The 15,953-nt window shown below is 39.3% G+C and overlaps 1 protein-coding gene across 3 annotated transcripts in view; it reads right to left on the bottom strand.

The window, feature by feature from the left end:
* Positions 1-2,087: 2,087 nt before the first annotated feature.
* The window catches only part of dnmt3bb.1 (DNA (cytosine-5-)-methyltransferase 3 beta, duplicate b.1), a 39,402-nt gene continuing 25,536 nt past the window's right edge, over positions 2,088-15,953 (bottom strand). For all 3 annotated transcript variants that reach the window (XM_035381723.1, XM_035381725.1, XM_035381722.1), the window contains 14 exons: positions 15,230-15,371; positions 13,712-13,834; positions 13,552-13,596; positions 13,298-13,377; positions 11,803-11,915; positions 11,240-11,423; positions 10,599-10,683; positions 10,018-10,163; positions 8,046-8,136; positions 6,937-7,085; positions 6,235-6,320; positions 5,920-5,989; positions 5,425-5,543; positions 2,088-4,712 (listed from right to left, as the gene is read on the bottom strand). In XM_035381723.1, the coding sequence (XP_035237614.1) occupies positions 4,571-4,712; positions 5,425-5,543; positions 5,920-5,989; positions 6,235-6,320; positions 6,937-7,085; positions 8,046-8,136; positions 10,018-10,163; positions 10,599-10,683; positions 11,240-11,423; positions 11,803-11,915; positions 13,298-13,377; positions 13,552-13,596; positions 13,712-13,834; positions 15,230-15,371 (1,575 nt within the window). In that variant the 3' untranslated portion in view covers positions 2,088-4,570. The remainder of the gene's footprint in view (positions 4,713-5,424; positions 5,544-5,919; positions 5,990-6,234; positions 6,321-6,936; positions 7,086-8,045; positions 8,137-10,017; positions 10,164-10,598; positions 10,684-11,239; positions 11,424-11,802; positions 11,916-13,297; positions 13,378-13,551; positions 13,597-13,711; positions 13,835-15,229; positions 15,372-15,953) is intronic.

The following is a 15,953-nucleotide window of genomic DNA, read 5'->3' as shown; positions in this document are numbered from 1 at the left end:
ATCGTAAAATGGCAGCCAGAACCACAAAATGGCCGTGTTGCACGGTTCTAAAGGAGATCGAGGTTATTCCTTTGTGTCCACCCTATGGATTTATGGCAGTGCAATTAGGCAAATGCACGCCACCGAAGTGTGTTCTTCAATTGAATTTAAACAAAAAGTAATGTGGAAGACCCCATAACAAACTCGTGATTAAAAGGCTGCATCATTTGCAAACCACAGGCATGTAGCCTGACAGGCTCTAGTGTGGCCAGATGTCGCTCTGATGGGAAAACGATCAAAATTTGTCCAACCAAGAGATACTTGGGTTGAATTTATATTTAAAAATCAACTAACCAATAAGAAGAATCTAATAAGTCGGCCAGTCTTGAACTACCCAGTTTAAGAAACTAATGGGCAGTGCTGGTTTTATGCTAGTCAAGGTGATAATGAAAACTGAGCTGGTAGACCAGCTTAGTCAAACTGGTAATATGATGATTATGCTGGTAGGTTAAATTGGTCATGTTAAACCAGCTGGTTCCATCTTGCAGGTCACAAGTATAACCATCACTGATCTATGCTGGTTTCTGCCGGGTAACCATTAAAGCTTTCACTGTATCCTTGTTTGCAACATAAAGCTGTCATAAGAATGTGGTTATTTGGTGGACAGGCCTTTGATGTGAATCAATAGAGGCAGGCTAATGGATCAAAATCTTTAAAATTTACAAATAATCTGAGATTGGATGCATTATTTTAAACTCACCAGTAAAAGGAAGGCAAAAGTGGGACAACAAATATTTTGCCAAACATGATGCAAAGAGCATTCCGAACAAGAAATCCTTTTTTGAACTGGGCAAAAAGAAGGGTTTTGTATGAATGGGAGACTGAAGAAGCATTTTCATGTGGGGTAACAGTTCATATTATTTTTAATGGAAATGTGAAGTATTGTGATGAACTAACTGATGGATTACAACCAAACTCTCTCAGAAGTTTTACAAGCATGTCAAGCATGTAAATCTAGATAAAATGTGAAGTGGATATGGGGGAATCAAAGTAGTCTTAGCAATGTTCTGGAGTGCCATGTTTTCTGGTCTTGGAGAAGATAAATTCATGAAAAAAGTTTTCAATTGAATGTCATAAAATATTGCCAAGACAGACAGGAAATGTAAAACCTTGGAATAAGGGAGAAAGGACAGAGCAGCAGCTCCTGATAATATAAATATAATATAAATGATAAAATAGAAGCATTTATAAGAAAACATTACATGCAAAATGATAAGCAAATCAATTCTGGTGGATTAATAATGTATAGGGGTTAAGGAAAAGTGAGGCAATGATTGTGTCTGTATCTGCTGGATAAAAACCTCACTGAACATTTGAAGGCTTATGTCAGTTAGGAGACTTCCTGTCAGAGCAGTTGTGAAGTGGAGTCGCTTTGTGAAAACAAAACCTGCCCCATGGTCAGCTGGAGGAATCAATTAATCACTTTTACTGGAGTATGCAGTTGGAAGGAGGTGTGGAAAGTCTTGTGTCAACTTCACTCCTACTTTACCATGTATGTTGTTCATATCGTCAAAACTAAACCGCAACATTTTTCAGTTTCAGTTTTCCAACAAATATTATCAGAATTAAAAGCACAAGGGACATCTTTAGAATATTAGCAATTCAATTTTTAAACAATGTCCCTAATTAAATTCTCTGCCCCGTTGCTGGTTAGTATTCTGATTGGGAAGCTTAGCACCAAGTTCTTCGGTTTGTAGCAGGCTGTAATATGTGATATCCAAAGAGGACCTATATTACAAAGGGCAACTTCTGTTGAGTTTTCGTTAACTTTTGATAGAATGTTTTATTTATTTATTTATTTGTTTGTTTATTTTTTATAAATATGTTAATTTTATTGGGGCACTGTTGATCTTGCAACAATGCCCCAATACAAAAGACGCACTGTCGTAAGAATTTCAGATTTTGGTTTTAAATCAACTATCTTTATTTTAGTTGGCTAGAAACCTGCTTTACTGGAATTAAATCTCTTTCAGTTTCAGGATTTACAGCTTTCAAAGTCCCTGCTGCCAGTTGGACACAATGCTTCACATATAGACTGACACAGCAGAGGTGATTAACATTGGGCTAAATCAGCTTTATTGATACATGACAGAAAGCAGCAGGTACACAACATTGATATCATTCTGTTGCTCTTTCAAAAGCTGACAAAAATTACAAAAATAAAACTACAGGCGCCATCTTGTCCAATGACATCCACCTGCATTTTGATATGTCTTATTCTCAGAATAAAACTAAGACTGATAAAAAATAATTCCATGTAGGCTGTTGAAATAAAAGACATAAAAAGGACTATATTCCATTGCAAGAGTCAAAAGAAAATACATTTCTTTTAAAAGTTTAAAAACCTAAACATCTACTTAATGTTCAAAGAAGATATTACTAATATACTAATGTAGATAAAATGTAAAAATGTGTAACATCAGAGGTTCTACAATAAACTACAACATCATTTTAAGATAAAAAAAAACAAAGCTTACATTGTATGATATATCCAATGTACTGTCTACATTCTAAACAAAATATGGAAAGAAACTGGACATACAATTCTCAAAGACAGGTTAATAAGTAATATAAAACAGACTGAAATAACTGCAAGCCATAGATAATTCTGTATGTTAAAAAAAGCTCTTATACAGAAGTAAGACATCCAACAAAGTTTACCATACAATAAAAGGCATGTAAACAATTCATTGTTGTTAGGCACAGGGAAGCATATAGATCATTCTATCTGAAATACTGCCATAATACCAAAGATTACATTGAAATGTTTAATATACAGTAGTATATGCATATTCTAAAAAGGCACAATGAGCATATATATTGTTGAACTGTTCAAATTATTAATTAACATAAGACAGTTTTAAAAAAGCTAATCAGATGTATCACTCATTTGCTGCACAGTATAAAACACAGTTAGTAGAAAAAATATTAAAGTTGAGCTAGCAAAGAAAATGGACTAAACAATTTTAAGGTTTACTTCCATCCAAGTAATAATAAAAAAAACACTTTTTCTCAGACTTTTTGTCCTGAAATATTTCTATATTGGAAGGACAGTTTAATTGTAAACATTTTTTCAAGCATCACATACAGTACATAATCACTATATAAACATTCCACTAACTAAAATATGTGACATAATATAGAATATATGAAACAAAAAATGCTATATTTTCGTATATTTTTGAGTGTGGATAAACATGAAATATACCCGGTATTCTGGCTTTGAAGGTCGAGGTAGTGCCCACTTGTTTTTGGTGAAAGCCCACTATTTATTCTTTGTCTGCTTCTTCACCCCCTATTGTGATTCTTTTTTGTTCATTCATTTTTTTTTCAAGTATTAATTGACATTTCTGCTACTTAACGTCATCAAATGTACAATTCACATCATGTATATCATATCATGTGTTCCCTGTGTACATGTTTTGCAATGCCAAATTTTTACATAAAAAAATCTCAAAGTGTCTAACTTTAATTGTCCTTTAAAAACAAATCCATCAAATTAAATTTTTTTTTTGAATCATGTTTTTTTTTGTTTTTTACTTCAAATAAATTTAAAACCGATATAATGTGATATAATAAAGAAGATCAGTGTAAATGTTTTGCATATATTTTATATCTTAATAGAAAAGACATTCCTTGTTAAAATCTCACAGTAGACGGGGTGAAAAAAGTGCTGCCTGTAGGTTATGATGGTTAAACTGAGGTATAGCCCTTAAGTATGGCCCAAAATGGCTGACTTATTGCCAATAAGCAGACCCCTCCCTTTCATTCATACTCTGAACTGAAAATGAAAATTCTCTGCCAAAAAATGATAAATTTGATATGTTTCATGATGTGTATGCAGTGCTTATAGGTATGACTGGGCACATGCACCCTTGAATCCAACCCTTCTCTCCCAGTCGACACAAGAAATCTGAGGTTTCCTGAGAATGAGTACAAAAATATAAACCTCTGTTCTAATTGTTGAATGTGCTCTATCAATATATGAATCAATGTGCAGTATTTGCATGGAGATGATTTCATTGTTTAAAAAATGGCATTTTACCATTTTACACCTGTGATCTTAGAGGACATCTTCTTCAGCAGGAAACTCCAGTGAGAAGCTCAGGCTATAAGTAAAACCAGCTTAAATCATTTCCTGGGAGATGATGGCAGAATTCTAGATTACTGGACATGGTTCAGGAAGCTAAATCAAGCAAAGATTGTACTAGAAGTACTCCACACAAAACATAAATGAATCTAATTTGGGGCTGGAGCTCTCCTTCAAGTTGGGGCATAGGCCTAATGCATGTGACTAAAGCACAGTCTAAAATGTCTCTGGCTGCTGACCGTGCATCTTAAAGATCTTTTAAACAAAGAAGATGGCATCTCTGCAACAGCTGGTTTTGTTAAAGTAGAAGACTGCCTCTAGTGTCAATGCCCTGTCCTGGAAAAGATGGGGCCCTGCAGCGTTCAGTGCAGAGAGTGAGAATTTATTCTCTACCCCATGTATTCTGCAAATAATCTAGACTGAGGGGCACAGGCCAGGATACTATTCGCAAGCGAAGTAGTCCTTTAGTGGGGCGAACAGGTGCCTAATCACAGGTACGCTCCAGGACCGACCCAGGAGTTTCTGTCTGGCGCCACGACCCATGTTGGACACATCTGTATAGTGTACCGGGAATCCAAAAATCCTGCAAGGAAGCCAAAATCAGAGTGACTTTATTTACAAAAGACAACTCAAATGATGTAATTCTGGATAAACTGAATATACATCTTGAGTAAGTACTAACTGAGTTTTAAACTGGGATAAATAGACCAAATAATCAGTGCAGTGAGCTTCATAATGTTTGATTTGGGTCTATACTCCACAATTTTAGATTTGCAATCAAACCATTTTTTATTAAAGGATATTTTAATACATTTTGGTAAAAATTACAGCACTTTTTATACATAGCCCCCCATCTCAGGGAACCATAATTTTTAGGACAAATGGCTTCACGGGTGTTTCTGATTCATCAGGTTTGTTCAATTACTTCCTAAGCACAGGACCCTTAGTTGCACTACAGACTACTCATGTGTAACCAGATTATGAACATTGCTGTTTGTCTGCTTTTATAGTATGTTAAATGTTGAAATTTTGTTGTGTCTGTAATCAACTGCTGCTTTCTTGGCCAGGTCTCTCTTGAAAAAGAGAGTTCTAATCTCAATGAGACTAACCTGGTTAAATAAAGGTTAAATAAAAATAAAAACTTTTTTTTTAAGTATGCAGCCTTGATTCTAGGCTTTTGATTGCGTTTGGAGTCTGGTATTGGCATTAAGTGGGTATGGATAATGGAAGGATGGGTGGATGGATATACTGGAATCAGCTTCTTTATAGGCACAAATGAATGATTTGAAACTCACCTCTCCAGCTCTGTGCACCACAGGATGTCCTCCTTCCCATTCATCATGACAGGGAAGTGTTGGTCCTTACCCTGCTTGATGGAGTTGGACCGTGTGGTGATGGTGCGCACCTTTCCAAACTGGAAGGAAACAGGTGGTGACAAAAAAGAGACTGGTCCATTATTTCAACTTCCATTAACCTGGTAGCATGGCACAGGCACAGAACATAAGCTATCATTTTCACACACACGCGCACACACACACACACACACACATGCATTGGCCTGGGTCCAATACATACTTAAACTTAGATAATAGAAATCATTTCAGCTAATCCCTGATAATTGTCAACAAAATGTGTTATAATCCAAAATATGAATTCATATAAAAGGAGATTTTTGTTCTGAATATTGTTAAAAAACATATGGCTATTTCTGAAATTGTCAGTAATCGGCAGTGATTTTTTCATTTCCCGTTTTCGTCATTTTACTTTCACAGTGAACATAAAAGTCTAACCTTTGCCACGCGTCCATGCTCTAAGCAATCCTGCAACTCCAGTTTGTCCATTCCCGAGGCACACAGTGGTCTGTCACAAAGATAACAAGCGTCTCTGAGGAGAAACTATGCAACAAAACAGTCTTCTCTTGCAATGTAAATGCTATGTAAAAAGTTGTGTAAGTCGCTCTAGATAAGAGCGTCTGCTAAAGAACGCCTGTTTTCTTCACAACATTACCATAAGCACCTTTGCATCAAACATGGCAGAATGTCTGCGAGTAAACTTGGGCTTAGGAAATGGCAGCCTAGCCATGCTGCAGGAGTCTCCCCACTCACCTGTTCATCCCAGGTAGGTTCCCCCAGAAATAACGAGCCCTGTGCGCGGCCGAGACCTCGATGGCGTCGATCATCACAGGGTTGCACTGAAACACAGCAGCATGAACACTGGTCAACACACCGGTCGCCACAACCACCAACAAGCTTCTGCTCCCTAGTCTGTCATCAGCTCTGACTCCTCTGATGCAGCGTCAGCCATTAGTTCTTATGTTTACCCAGCAACTGTGCTGTGGTTCTGCCAAATTATCACAAACTTGCACACAGAATTACTACCTTCCTCTCAAAATATCTGTAAATGTATGCTGAGTATATAATATACATGCTGCTGTTGGAAGAAGGCATGTTCTTCATTCGCTGTGAAAAACTGAGATACTGATACAAATGCCAGTATAGCTTCGTTCCTGTACATGCTTAATGCATACATCGCCTGCTTAGACATGACTATGGATTAAGTGCATTAAATATAAAAATAAAATAACCTCCAATGGGGAGCAAGACTACTGGGTTTTCACCTAAATTTAAACCTGCTCACACCACAACTGTGTAGTATTACTGCAGGTTAAGGTTCTAGAATCTAGAATTCTAGAATCTAGACTTCAGTAAAGTAGAACTCCTTTCAATAGACATATTTTATCTACAGTATAAGGAATATGGAAGAATTTTCAGCTTTGAAGTAAAACTATTTTTACAACTGTTCCTGACCTCCAGGAAGCGGGAGATGTCCCTCTTATCGTTGACGCCCATGGCGACCACGTTCTCGAACATCCAGAAGAAGGGGCGGTCCTCCCCCTCCTTGGGCTTGGCTTCACTCAGGAGCCGGTAGAATTCGAAGAACAGCCTACCCGTGCCCTCTGCAGAAACATTTGTTGAATTCAGTCCCTTCAAGTACTGTACTTCACTTACAGATCGACTATAGATACTACTATCTATACTACTATTGTATGTGTGTAGTCCCTTATCTAATTGTGTGACCTGCATGGTTTGTCACGTACACACACCAACACAAACACAGACTAGCTATATACAATGTAAAACTAATGTTCACACTGAATCTGTCCAAGCAGAGTGGAACCAAGGGAGTGCTGGTCACAGTAGGCCATTATAAATAATGATTTTCAATAACTCTTATTTGTTTCATTATGAATCCAATCACTACAGGCCAGGAAATGATAACTGTAACAACCTATAATTCTTAAAAATAAGTTCCTGCCTTGTCTTCTCACACATATTCACAGAAGGTCAACTGTCACCAGATATCTTTCACTAGTACAGACAGGGAACCAGAATGAAGGATATTTCTGATGATTGATAACCTCTAGAATAACTGACAGTCTAGGATGATTGTGGATTAAATTGCTAGGCACCAAATTATATCCAGGGCAGTGGTGTAGCTCAGCGCTCCAGGAAGTACATCCCTCTTCAATGTACCTGCTTTTACATATGATCATGATAATATTCATTTATCCAGGGCATGCTGAACAATTTAGATTTTCATAAATCATTTTTATGGACATTCCCTGAAGCAAGTAAATATATATTCCTGAGAAATAATACAGAAAATGTGACTAGAAGTAAATTTAGCTATTATGTCAATGATTTATATCTGTATATCTTGCATTATATCACTGAAATCATACATTATATGATATATTTAATCTCAATGCAGAGAAGTTTTCTTGATATCCTTGCTGTGCTACAAGCAACAAGATAAAACTCGTTTAGATGAGAAAATTATTAATTTGAAACCTGAGCTAAAAAAATGAACTGAAAAGGTGGCATAAATCAAGAATATAAAGAGGCCCTATACATACCATACAGCCCCTTTCTGGCTGGATTGACGATAGAGAGGTCATTGCATGGACTTCCACCAATCACCAGGTCAAACGGCCCCCATTCTGCAATCTGTGTGATACAACAGCGCCACGCTCTGTTACTTTTAGTGTCCTGCAGCATCAGGCTCAGGTGGCCTTCCTCTCAGTTCTCATTATACACTTTGCTGCTGGAAGTGGCAAGAGTGGGCCAGTAGGGGGCCTTGCAATCAAGTAAAATATAGTGCCCCAGTACAGTGATGGAGCAATATGCTCTAGAACAGTGGTAACCAACCGCCAACCCTGTCCCTGGATACCTACCATCCTGTATGTTTTGATTTCAACCCTAAATTGGCACACCTTCCTCTACTAATCAGCAGCTCAACAGAGATCTCTAGCTGTTGAATGAGGTATCCTTTGTTAGGGCTGGAGTGAAAACCTACAGGATGGTAGGTTTTCCGGAACCGGATTGGCTATCACTGCTCTAGAAGGTACTGTCCTTTGGATTCGACATGAAATTGAGGTCCAGATTCCCTGTGGTTATTTGATCCCATGGCTCTTTTCAAAAGAGTAGAAGCACTAAGCTCTGATGTCCTGCTCAAATTTCCAAGCTGGCTCTGTACATCTGGTCATCTAATCATTCTCTGACATTGACCAACATGGTAAATAACAATTAATACTACTACTAATACTACTACTACTACTACTACTACTACTAATAATAATAATAATAATAATAATAATAATAATAATAAATAATTGTGTGGTGTCCATAAACTTTATGCTCTCAAGGACATGTAGCCCAAATTTGTCTGTGTGGACCTGTGTTCAATAAGTTATTAAAACCTACGTTGATGTTCATTATTGTAAGCTGTTGTTGACTGGGGAGGGCAGGTCTTTGTTTTCTTGTAGAAAAGAAACTAAAGGCACTCACGTGAGCTGAAGATAAAAGCCTTTAATTAGATGTGCTTACAACATTTAAAAACATGCTAAAACTTCCTTTCATACAGCAAAACTCAACATGACTGGTTTGTTACATGGGTTCCATTAACTGCTAAAACTCCCTTTTAACACTTTTTTCATTGATTCATTGATGTATGTTTGACTTTCGGTTAAACAATGACCATGGCTATCCTCTGCAGCCCTTCCCCCACCATCGCCACTCTTCCTCTGAGGTGCATTGCTTAATGTGCGCCTGGTACTTAGAGGTGGGCATTAACAGACTGCAGCCTCAGGGTAGGCTTAAGTTCCCAAACAGGGCGGGGCAACTGCATAAAGAGACCAAGGAGTCTTGGCTCCTTTTGGTCTGACGGTGTGTGAAAGGGTGTGTGAGTGAGGGGGAGGGGGGGTTTGTCTTTAAAAATCTGGGCCTTTGTCAGATGGAATAATGTCACTGGCTGACATAAAGGCTTTCGCAGCTACTGTGTTTGCTGTGGGCCAGGGGGAGCGGGGGGTGGGCTCATGAAACAATCACAGAGACAGGAGCCAGACACACAGGTGCAGTCAGAGCAGGCATGTCTGTACTGATGATGCTGTGTAAATATGCTGACATATAATGCGTTCAGGTGAGCGGGAGAAGGAGATGAATGAAAGCAAAGTCCATGGACACAAAGGCAGACACAAGACACTGAATTTATGAAAAGTTCATAAAGGACTCTTGACTGCCACCCACAAGAAAAGTATCCACACAGCAGGTTGCTTTTATGCTGCAAGACTTCTCACAAAAGCTTACACGTTATATTACTGGCGTATCGCCATCAGCTAAACTGTGGACTTGTAAACGCTCAGGTGAGATGAGATATAATGCAGAATAATAAAGAATAAAGAATAATTTTTCATGAAGCAAGAATAGAGAGACAAAAAAAATGAAACGAAGACAAATGAAGCCCGCATTCACATGGCATGATTTTCTCAACTTTGCTAGGAGTCATCAGAGCATCTCCTAACCCCCTCCTCTTCCGGGTTCTCCACTCACGTTCTTCCGGGTGATGTTCCGCACGTCGTGCACGTACTGGATTCTTCCTTCATGTCGGACAACTCCCACGGAGATGGAGTCTTCACACACCTCTGACGCAATGTACTGGTCCACCTTGAAGCCGAGGTCTCTCAACACAAGATATCCTGCCACACAAACACACACACACACACACACACACGGACGCACGTGTGCACACAGAGAATGGTGATTTACTGAACCTGGCATTGTGTCAATCACTCTCAGAATAAAGGGTATGAGAAAGTGCTTATAAAGGTACAAATGCTTGTCACTGGGGTGGTAACCTACAGGTACATACAATTGTACCCCTCACCAGCAACATATATTTCATTTGCACCTTTTTTGTTCGTAAAATGTATTTTATTATTGTACTTTCAGGGTACATTAGGTAAATTTGTTCCTTAATTTGTTTCCTAAAGAACACCTTTATTTCTAAAGTGATGACTACAACAGGAAACAAAGGAAGGAATTGCAGGAGACTGTTCGTATGGTGACTGGGTGTGGCTTACGGGAGAGGCTTAAGGAATAATAAAAATGCCCAAGGGAATCCCCATGCTCACCAGTGGCAATACCGTCGAACAGAGAAAGGACACGGATTGGACGTCTCTGCTCTGCCGGGACCGCTGGGTAGATCTTTGGACTTTCCTGAACAAGATTATATGCAAGATTAAGCTCTAGGAATCATTGTTAATAAAACTAAAACACTAACCAGAGAGCAAACACCTGCACATAAAAAAAATCTTTAAATAATTCCAGAATTCATTTCCTGTGTTATGGCCTGGTAAATGGACTGCATTTATATAGCGCTTTTATCCAAAGCACTTTACAATTGATGCCTCCCATTCACCCATTCACACACACACTCACACACCAACGGTGAAAGGCTGACATGCAAGGTATCAATCAGGTCGTTGGGAACAATTAGGGGTTAGGTGTCTTGCTCAGGGACACTTCGACACGCCGAGGGCGGGGGATCGAACCGGCAACCCTCCGACTGCCAGACAACCGCTCTGAGCTATGTCGCCCCCATAACATATGTTATGTTTCTGAGTTCCTTTTCGAGATTAAAGTTTAGTTGGAGGTCAGCTCAGATTCATAGCACTACATAGAGCAAATGGTCTTAAGTGCAGCCACAGAAGTGGGGTACGGCACAGGTGATGCAGTCCCGCAGACCACAGGGTGCCACGCTGGGTAAACTCACAAACTCCTGCCCGTTGTCGTTGATGAAGAACTCCTGCAGCTTGATGCTCCAGTCGTGCCGGCGTCGGAGCACGCCGTACTGCAGGGCAGGCTGGCACATGTAGCAGCGCCAGGGGTCCAGCACCCTGGCACTGTCCGAGGCCCCAGGCCCCACTAGGATATCCAGACAGTCCACGCAGAAACACCTGCACGGGCAGTGAGGGCAGACACAACAACTTAGAGCAGAGGGACTGCTGCTGGTACAGATGGAATAAGAGCGACAGGTAGTAGTGAGACTAAAGGAACAGGAAGAGTTGGGTAGAACAGGTGCGACTGAGAAAATTTGTAGTCAAGATTGAGAAGATCGGTGTGTGTGAACTGGTGAGTGAGAAGTGCAGTCTGAAATTACTCTGAGAACCTCTGATAAAAAACGGTCTCTTTATCATAAAGTGGACATTAGCAACTTTACGAATTGCTATGCCATGCATCACGTTATTGTATTATCGCTCATCTTCTATCATGAGCTCTTAGAGACCACCAGATGTCCTGCTCTATCCTGAGGGAAGGTGCGAACGGGCCCCTCACCTGCAGCAGTTGGCGTTCCCACAGAGGAGCACCTCCCGGCCCCCACAGCACACCGTGCAGTAGGACTGGTAGCCATCATCGTCATACATGTAGGACATCTCTAAATACACATCCTGGCAAGTCAAACAGATGAGACATAGAGAAACGTATTTAAAAAATCATTATGTAGTGAGAGGGTCTCTAAATGTACTGTATGTCCTAGCACATTAAGATAGACAGAGAGACCTTCCTCCAGCCTAAAAGACAGTTATGTTTGATTGTTATAACAGGTACAGCACCAAACAGATGTCATTATATCTGTATTATGAATTTCAGATCACCTCAAGAGTGTTAAAGAAAATTCCCCTGATATACATGAAAATTTCCTCAGGTACACTCAAACTTAAAAAAAAACTGATTTTATAAGAACAATTCTGTGTCCCGCATTTTTTTCTTTTCTTATGTTAATTTGGACTGCTGTAACTGGGCTCATCCATCATGGTAAAAAAAGAACAACAGGCTCAGCTAGAGACTGAGTACAGGAGACCCAGAATGATGAATGATGAACTTTGAGAACTGATTCCTCAACCCCATTAAGGAATTTTTGTTGACAATGTTTTTGTCATTTTTCTTTACAAAACACAGCAAGTAAGTCTCTCAGGCATCATCCCCATCATCATCATCATCATCAGCAGCAGAAGCAGCAGCAGCAGCATCACCATCAGGATCATCAACATCAATATCATCATCACAATCCTCATCATCATCATCTATCAAAGGCAGCAGCATATCCTTTTCTAAACCCATCAAAGCAGAGGGGACTCAAGGAAGCATATGCATCCATGAAGAAAGGACTGCAGAAATAATCTGAACATCTGACATTGCTGGAAGTGCTTTGATCAGCATGGCCCAACTGAGATGCGCCATTCTTTTAAGCGCAAGTACTCATGTGCAGGCTTGTTGGGAAGCAATTAAAATGACAAACAGTCTCTTCGGCAAGCTCACTCAGGCCTTAACTGATTTCTGTGGACATTTGTCTACAGGGCTGAAATTATGCATGACATGCTGGAGGAATGCTTTCTACAAGCTCACCCCCAACAGATTTATCCTGATATTACATTCTGCCCTCTCTGACTGCCAAAACTGGCAGCGGTTTATAACCAAATATACAGAAACGGATCTAGCACTAGTGACATACTGACAAAATCAAAAATATGACTACATTGGGAGTTAGTGGTATAGTATGTGATAATTAAGCAATGGTTTTTCAAGGTAAAAATCTGCATAGGTGACTTAGTCTAATGTACAGCCAGCTGAATGCTGTAGCCTATAAGAAAGGTATGTCAAGACTGACTCCAGCCAAAACTCACTTTGAGTCAAAGGTCCTGAGCAGCTCAACACTAAATCATCTTTCATCTCATCTGTCACTCAAAAGGAACCCAAAGGACATTATATGCACAGACCTTTGAACTAGTGAAGTTGAGCTGATTATTTTAAAATGCTCATTCCCCAGTACCTTGCATGTTTGGCAAAGTCCTCCTTCAAAAAGTGGGTGAAAGGTTGCCGCTCTTGTTTTCCCACAAGAGAGGCAAAATTCTGTTAAAAATAAAGAGAATTTAAAATTATCAGTGAATTTCATAACATAAAATAAAACAGTATATGAGCTCCATCACAGCTGTTTGACATACATACACTTTAAGTAATAAAATATACAACAAGTATTTAATTTCACACCTCTTTGAGTAAAAACATGGGTAATTTATTACTCACCTTCTATGCTTCTGTTATTCTTCAAAATTTCATGGACCATTTGCTCTGGAATGTAAAAAAAAAAAACCACAAATAAATAAATATATCTTGGCCTTTGAAAATCCTGGTATTGGGTACTTAAAGTGATCATACAGCTGCTGGCCCTTGTGTGACCTCTTACCTCTGCTGTAGACATCTTCAGTGCTCTGCTTGGCCTTGCACAAGTTAAGCTTTGGTCTCTTGGCTGTGGGGAAATACTCCGGCAGACTAACGTCAAGGACCTGGTGATTCAGTGATCCATTTTCTGAAGAAGATGACCATAGTCAATGTAAGTACTTATTTCTGCAATAAAATGTTACTTATTGATACAACTGTATTCACATAATAACAATGGCCTGCATGACATAACTGTTCTCTTTGCAAATCCAGCAGTCAGCAGCATTATTACAGTAACTGTATTTGAGATCCTTTCTTCTATTAACTACCTCTTAAAGATGTCAAAATCTTGGCATTTTCAGACAGACAACAACAAGGAAAGGTATGCTTGAGAACATGCATACCTCATTATGAAGTAGTGCTGTGAGTGATGTCATTTTCAAACAATATGTTTGTGGTTTGTAAATCAGGCCCTTAAAGTCTTGTTATAAGCAATTTCATCAGAGGCCATAGTGTAGAAGGTCTGATAACCGTCATTGCTAACATGACAGCATTTCATAACATACTGGTAATTTTGTGATTGCGTTATTTTTCTTTACATCAGATAATTGTTCAGCATTTTCTTAAATCCACAGATATATTTGAACTTGCAGATATTTGCAGGCTACTTGAATTCAAAGCATAAACTGAGGAGATAAAGATGAATCCATCTGTTAGAAAATACAGACAGATTGATACAGATAGTTTGGTAGATTGGCACACAACATGGTATACGAATAACAAAGGAGTTGACCTCTTAAAAGTAACCAGTATTTTTAAGCAATTAAATTAATCTTTCGGAACTGCAGCCAATATATCACAATATATTGCTGCACATACCATTTCTATTAACTATGTAGGTTATCTACTCCAATCTGATTATAATAAATATAATGTAAAAGATGACTGGAATTAATTGGCAATAGATTATTGGGATAATCAACACAATCATTTATCAAGCAATATATACAAAAATAAATACATGTTTGTTGCCAGCCATGCTCTCCTTGCACATGCATATACTGTATGTATGATAACACTGTGCAGAGAGACATAGCATTGCCAACACTATATCTGGTGAAAGGCAAATCCCAAAATATATGTATACTATAACTGCAGCCTTAAGCAGGTCCTCAGGCTATGTTTGTACTAGGATCTGAAACAAGGACATAGGCTTCAAATTACGAGCAACAAGTAAAACCACCTCTAATAACAAACCTGCCAATGTAATCAGACACAATAGAGAGATCGAAAGAGGAAAAAATATGCCTGTGAGTTTTTTTCTTTGAGGGCAGTAGGGTAGGTTGTCAGTTCAAGATCGGGAGATATGATGTAGCCTTTCACAATAAATAAGAATATGCAAATTCACAATATAAGCCGTGACCTGCTCCACTCATGTTTAGGTGGGTATGATTGTCCTTTTTTAAGGTTGGCTCAAACTGTGAACTAGAGAGCAATTCCGGCTGTGATCACGGCGACAGAGAGAGGAAGGGGACCATTTTACCAGAGTTCTCTGTGGGCTTGAGCCCCTCAGACCCTTTGGGTTGGAAGCCCCCATTGGCCCAGTCCAGCATGGGCTTCACCAGGTCCTCTGGGTTGTCTGACTCGCAGGGCGGGAAGGTCTTCTGGGCACGCATACTGGCCATCTTCCAAACACAAACAGACAAAGAAACAGACAGCTGTGAATGCACGAGGTTGGTCCAAAAGGCAGCACTGGCAACCCCTGGAGCAAAGCAATAAATTACCCATGCACAATTGAAACAACACTCTCAGCCTCAACCGGGGGTGCTAAACACAGACAGACTAACAAATGGACCGGCATATACAGGCACACTGCTCAATGACACAGACAGACCACAGCACAGCTGTAAAAGACATACAGTGGTTTGAGATAGACAGATGTTCCAAATTTGGATCAGTGTTTCAATTTTAATGCAAGACAAACATAAACCAGGTGCCAATGGTCATACCTATTTTGACTTGCTTTTAGCTATCAGAAACAATATTTAATAAAGCAGAAGCGATGCAGGATTATTGGGGAATTCCAAAGACAGACAGGCACATGCATATTTACTTTTTTGACAAAGTTCGCAGCCATTTAAAATGCATATACTCCTAAACATTTTCTTCTTTCTTTCAACATCTTTGCCAGGACTGCTTCATAACTTCAGCCAATATTTTTCGTGACAAACACCCAGCCTTAGCAATCAGTAATCTGTAGCATTTTC

The sequence above is a fragment of the Anguilla anguilla genome, chromosome 11 (genome assembly GCF_013347855.1).
Source record: "Anguilla anguilla isolate fAngAng1 chromosome 11, fAngAng1.pri, whole genome shotgun sequence".
Classification (NCBI taxonomy): domain Eukaryota; kingdom Metazoa; phylum Chordata; class Actinopteri; order Anguilliformes; family Anguillidae; genus Anguilla; species Anguilla anguilla.
The sequence above is the reverse complement of the archived record's forward strand: the minus strand, read 5'-3'. Positions and strand labels throughout refer to the sequence as shown.